Source organism: Mus caroli, chromosome 11 (assembly GCF_900094665.2).
Source record: "Mus caroli chromosome 11, CAROLI_EIJ_v1.1, whole genome shotgun sequence".
Classification (NCBI taxonomy): Eukaryota; Metazoa; Chordata; class Mammalia; order Rodentia; family Muridae; genus Mus; species Mus caroli.
Genome location: NC_034580.1, coordinates 49,548,214 through 49,554,213, shown reverse-complemented (window position 1 = coordinate 49,554,213; position 6,000 = coordinate 49,548,214). Strand labels below are relative to the sequence as shown.

General features: G+C 38.0%; 1 protein-coding gene across 9 annotated transcripts in view; it reads right to left on the bottom strand.

Moving 5' to 3' along the window:
* The window catches only part of Rapgef6 (Rap guanine nucleotide exchange factor 6), a 175,851-nt gene that overhangs the window by 51,829 nt on the left and 118,022 nt on the right, over window positions 1-6,000 (bottom strand). For all 9 annotated transcript variants that reach the window (XM_029483206.1, XM_029483209.1, XM_021175412.2 and 6 more), the window contains 2 exons: window positions 5,396-5,504; window positions 2,240-2,480 (listed from right to left, as the gene is read on the bottom strand). In XM_029483206.1, coding sequence (XP_029339066.1) covers window positions 2,240-2,480; window positions 5,396-5,504 — 350 coding nt within the window. The remainder of the gene's footprint in view (window positions 1-2,239; window positions 2,481-5,395; window positions 5,505-6,000) is intronic.

Genomic DNA, 6,000 nt, shown 5'->3' with positions numbered 1-6,000 from the left:
AGAAGCAAGAGTTCAGCCCTTTAAAGAGTTTGAAACCAGCTATGGCTACACAGTGAGTTCAATGCCAGCTGCAACTACTTGGGAAGACCCTGTTTAAAAAAAAAAAAAAAAAAAAAAAAAAAAAAAGCCAAGAACTAGTGATCTGGTTCAATGGCTGATCACTTGCCTTACATGGGGAAGGCCCCCAAAAACTGCAAGAAAAACTTATCCAAATTCATTTAAAATGGTGTCAAAAATAATATTTTCTCAAAAATACTGAGCAGGTAGTTTAACAGATAAAAACGAAAAACTAATTCTCACAAACTGGCCTCAGAAATCTGTAGGAATCTTATCTTTTAGGCTTTTAGTGGCTGAAATGATTGACATATCCTACTGCATACATACAAGAGAGGTGTAGCACAAAGCAAAAAACTCAACAAAGAAAAAATTCAGTAAAAATACATCCTGAATTTAAACAAACCCATTTCTAGTAGATCTTTTTTCCTTGGTACCAATTCAAAATTATCATATGGGAAATACTCAACTGGCTGCTCCTAGTGACAGCAATTTCTGTTTCCTGCTATGGACCTAGTGTCCATGCCTAGTAACCTACTTCCACTCTCCAAAGAATATGCATAATGCCATTGGTTTAGCTGATCAGAAAGGGTCTATAATAAGTCACAATCGTAACATTCTCTAGTTTTAGATAATACATGACATAACTATACCACCAGTTGCAATGATGTACATACTCCACAGCAAGCCATCAGGGTTTCTGGAAAATGATCTGAAGAAATTACCTGCTAAGGAACGCTCCATATGAACTATTTTCTGCTTTCTGGCCCCTAGGTTCTTCTCCTTTTCCACAGTGACTTCAAACACTCCTCAACCTTTTAGTGTAGGCTATCCCTCTAACAGTCTCTTCACCCAACCTCTACTGGTGTCAGAGGTTGCTGATATGTACAACAGTAAATATTTTGGCTCTTTTAAGTTTGTGGTTTTTTATAACCTTCTCACCTCAATGAAAGCAGTGACTCAGAAATGAATGAGCAATGAGCTCTAGAGCAGAATTAGAACAGAGCCATCACATTTAAGTCTCAAGTTAATTAATTAATTGAAGAGAAAATTTGTCTCCCCAGCTAGAAGTAAGAACTTGTAAAGAATATTTCCTTATCTCTGAGATAGATGTGTGTGTGTGATGGGGACATACATGTGCTTGTGTGTGTCCATGTGTGTAGGGGGCCAGTGGGTGGCATCAGCTCTCTTCCTTAATGTCCACATTTTATTTTTTTTCAGTCAGGTGACAGAAAATCTCTGGAAGCAGAGCTTACCAATGCTACAAGACTGGATGGCTAGGAAGCCTCAGGTATCTGCCCATCCTTGGCCTCCCCCGCCCCCCAACAGCTGAAATTACAGGTACTAGCTCATGCACCTAGCTTATTATAATGTGGATGTGGGGTCTGAACTTAGGTCACTATGCCTGAGTGTCCAGGACTCTACCTACTGAGCCATTTTCCTAGCTTGTGATTTTTTTTTAATACTGATGAAAACAGAAGACTGCATATGTGTTTTTCCTGGATACATCTTTGTGTTAGTGACTAATTCACTGTCTTAATTGAGTCACCAAGTACTTTGCTTTATGTACTGTACTTGCTTAGTATTTTGTAATTGGTTTTGAAATTGGAGTTATTCTTAACCATGGCACTTCAGCAGAATGATTCAACAATCATTTTACAAACTTCAATTTGCATACAAAGTCCTTTGGAGATATCTCATGTTTGAAGCAAAAACTGGGCATGGTGAATATATGCCCAGAAGTCTGAAAGCTATGGCAGAAGCTCTTTAGTTCCTGACAAAATGTGATATACATACAGAAAGATGATCTCTAAAAACCCAAATATCAAAAACTTCACTATTAGAATTCAGGAGAAAGTAAATAATACCAGCAAAAAAAAAAAATACTCAAAAACAAAAACATTACTAGGAATGAATGTATCCCAAGATTTAAGATGTCCAAATTTACAGATTCAGTAAATTGAAACTGGACCCAAGATAGAAAAACAAATCCCATGAAACAATCTTCTCTAGCATTCACAATACTAAAAGCGACCGACAGTGGGAAGTCTACAGAGATAATGTGGAGAATTTTGATTTTACTCATGTGTTTGAAGATTTTATGATGAATAAAAACAAACATGACTCAGTTCTCTTTCCTACAATAAACATTAAAATCCCCACATGGTATATTGGTATTACTTACCTAAATAGTTTTGGAGGCAAGATACTAAATCGTGTTTTATCCAAAATTTTCCTGATTTTGTTTCTTCCACCTGAAACGGTATTTGCTTTAATTTTCTTATTTCCTTTCTCCTGTGGTGCCTGCTCCATATCCCCTGGGACATCTTGAATTGAATGGCGATTACTTTTTTTTTCAGCAATTTTGGGAATATGAGGAACACCAGATTTCTCTTGTTCAGTCCTACTGAGCAATTCTTTGAACACTGTGGAAATAAACAAACTCATCATTTTCCATCTCTTCGTCAAAAAGTTTTATACCAACACATTTTAAGGATAACAATCGTCACTTTCTCAGGCTAATACACATTTTAAAATCATCTACTAGGGGCTGGTGAGATGGCTCAGTGGGTAAGAGCACCCGACTGCTCTTCCGAAGGTCCAGAGTTCAAATCCCAGCAACCACATGGTGGCTCACAACCATCCGTAACGAGATCTGACTCCCTCTTCTGGTGTGTCTGAAGACAGCTACAGTGTACTTACATATAATAAATAAATAAATCTTTAAAAAAAAATCATCTACTAGATCCCCAAAGTGATAAGATGACGTCACTGGGGAAAAACTGAGAGAAAACAGGTAGGCTGCCAGCATGTGTGGAAATCATGTACTACACAATGAGACTGCCTAGTCTCATACAGCTCTGCCGTGACTGAGCTATAGCCTGGCCCAGGGGCTGCTTTTCTTTGTTCTTTTCCTTCCTTCACTTCTCTTTCCTCTCTTACTTTCCTTTTGTTTTGACACAGGATTTTGCTTTACAGCCTGGCTTGTTGAACTCTCAGTTATCTTCCTGTCTCAGCCTCCCAAGTGCTGGGATTACATGTATGTGTCACTCCACTGGGGCTGATAAAAAAAAAATGTCTGTACATACTTATGGAGATCAGGATATTATGCTATGCACTGATGTAATATTCATTATCACCATATCCCCAACCACCATTTGTCCATGTTTGCACTCTCCCCCATCCCGTTCTTAATCTCCAGTAATCTTTAGCCTGATTTCTGGTCACCACTGCTCTTGCTGCCACAGAGGAGAGAACATCCCACACTGGTCTTTGTGTGCCAGACTGAGTAGTTTAGCGTAATGTCTTCCAGTTCCATCCACTTTGGCCAGGTGTCAGGATTCGGCTTCGGTTGTGGCTTAATACTCCTGAATATTACATACCACCCTTTTACCTATTAATGGGCCTCAGGCTGATTCCTAATTTTAGTCATTTGTGAGAACAGCAATATGCAGGTATTGCTGAGATTTTTTTGATGTCATTTCTTGAGGCTATGCACTAAAGAGGTAGACAGCGCCCTCATGCACAAGCACTGTTTAGCTGTCTAAGGAACCTGTCTTCTCCACCGCAGTCATGCTAAGCTACGCAGCCACCAAGAGTGTAAGAGTGCCAGGTGGTGGCGGCACACGCCTTTAATCCTAGCACTTGGGAGGCAGAAGCAGGTGAATTTCTGAGTTCGAGGCCAGCCTGGTCTACAGAATGAGCTCCAGGATAGCCTGGGCTACACAGAAAAACCCTGTCTCGAAAAACCAAAAAAAAAAAAAAAGGTGTAAGAGTGCCTTTCCCACACACCCTTATCATCAACATCTGCTATATTTTTTTCTTCTTTGTTTAAAGTTACTTAAGACAGAAGGTTTACAGTTTTCTGATGGTTAATAATATCGAGTACTTTCTCAAATATTTGTTGACCACGTCTGCTTCCTCTTTTTAGATAATTTGCTCATTAAAAATATATAAGATTACTTTTTCATTTTTTTTTTTAAGACAGCATTTCATTATATATCTCAGTCAGGCCTTGACCTTCCAATTCTGCTTCAGTCTCCAAGTGCTTTCCCTTCCTTCTTACTTGTCTTATATTTTGGAGATAGGGTCTTAGGTAGCTCAGGCTAGCCTTGGAGTCCTAATTCTCCTGCCTCCACCATACCAGCTTTTTGAGATCTTTATATAACTTGGATATTAAGTTTCTGTTAGAAGAACTGACAGATATTTTTTTCCCCATCTTGTAGGGTCTCCAGCAAGATGAGACGAAAGCATGTGAAAATGACAGTAAAAATGAGATTTAGTTTTTACTTATGTGCACATGTGAGCGTCTGACATGTGTGTGCATGTACCTACAGAGTTCAGAAGAGGGCATCAGATTCCTTGAACCTGCAGCTGCAGATGGATATCACCTGCTGCGGGTGATAGAAACAGAACTCAGGCCCTCTGGAAGACTAGCAAGTGCTTTCAACCAATGAGCCATCTCTCCAGCACCAAGAGAGACATTTCAGTTTGCCCTAAAACCCCAAGCACTCCATTTCCATCTAAAAGGCATATTACTATGATTCTACTATTATTTGCAATCTAACCAACCTAAAGGGATTTTCTTTCCCTGTCTTGTAAAAACTCCCAAGTGGTCTTTGGTTTTTAAGTTGCTATTCTGAATTTATGACTTTCATTCTCATGATTTTAGCCAAAATTCAATAGAGCTAAAGCAAATGATAATAAATCATAAAAATGTCTAAAGCAAATGACAACGAATCTTAAAAATTACAAGAACAATACGAAAAACAAACATTGCACGGTATAGATTTAGTTCAGCTATAAGGCACTCGAGCAGCCCTGGGCCCAGCCCCTCATACCACAGAACTGAAGAACACAGTGTAGCTACTATAAATGCTTCTACACAGAAAGGAAGGACATGCTGTTTAGAAAATCTCATTCATATATTTCATCGTTTCACTCAATTTATTTGATGAAACAACTAATCTGACATTTGATTCACTGTAGAAAGCTAGGTTTGTAGGTCAGAAGTAGAAAAAATCCTGCTTATGACGTCTAAGCTTTATTAAGGTTTTATTATTGTACTCTGTCCTGTACAGTACACAACAGGAACTCAAGAGACACTTGACTCAAGATACACAGGACTGAAGCTGTATCTCCATTTCCTTAGGATTACTACTATTTCCATGAAATTTAGATAATATAAAAATGATAGATTATAAAATCCTAATAATCTTAGCAGTTTCACAACAAAGTTTATATTTTACTATCATCTACCTCACTGAAATGCCTTTTAATTTTTCTATTACACAAAATAAAACAAAACCTTACCCCCAGTAGCTTTTACAACAAAACTTACCAAAAATGTTGGTCTTCACAGTAAGTGCAAGATGAGTATTATTTCTCAAAATTTCAAGGGCTTTAGCAAGTGTAATATTCTCAAAGTTTTGTCCATTGACTTCCATTACCTTGAAAATATTTTAAAAATACAAATTAAGACAAAAATAATTATTAGTAGCATTTATAATCTTAAGAGCTTCAGAGCAGAAAAACTGAAATATAACTTGAATAAATCACACCATATGTGAATGAATAATGATCAGAAACTGGACTATCATTTTCCCCTGTACTGCTTAATTTCCAAATCTTGCACTATATGTATTTTAAAAGGTTATTTTCTTTAGGATCCTAAAGGATCTGGCCTAGCAGTCAAGAGCAAGAACTGTTCTTACAGAGAATGCAGGTTCAGTTTCCACGTCCATGGTGTCTCACACTCATCCATAACTCCAACTCTAGGTGATCCAACACTTTGTTCTGACCTCTGCTGGCTCCGGGCAAGCATACAATTCACAGGCATTCACACAAAAACTTACACATACACATAAAATAAAGCTAAAAAAAAAAGAGGGGGAGGGGAAAAATAAAACAGGGACTGGGGAGATGGCTGAGTGGTTAAAGGTGCTT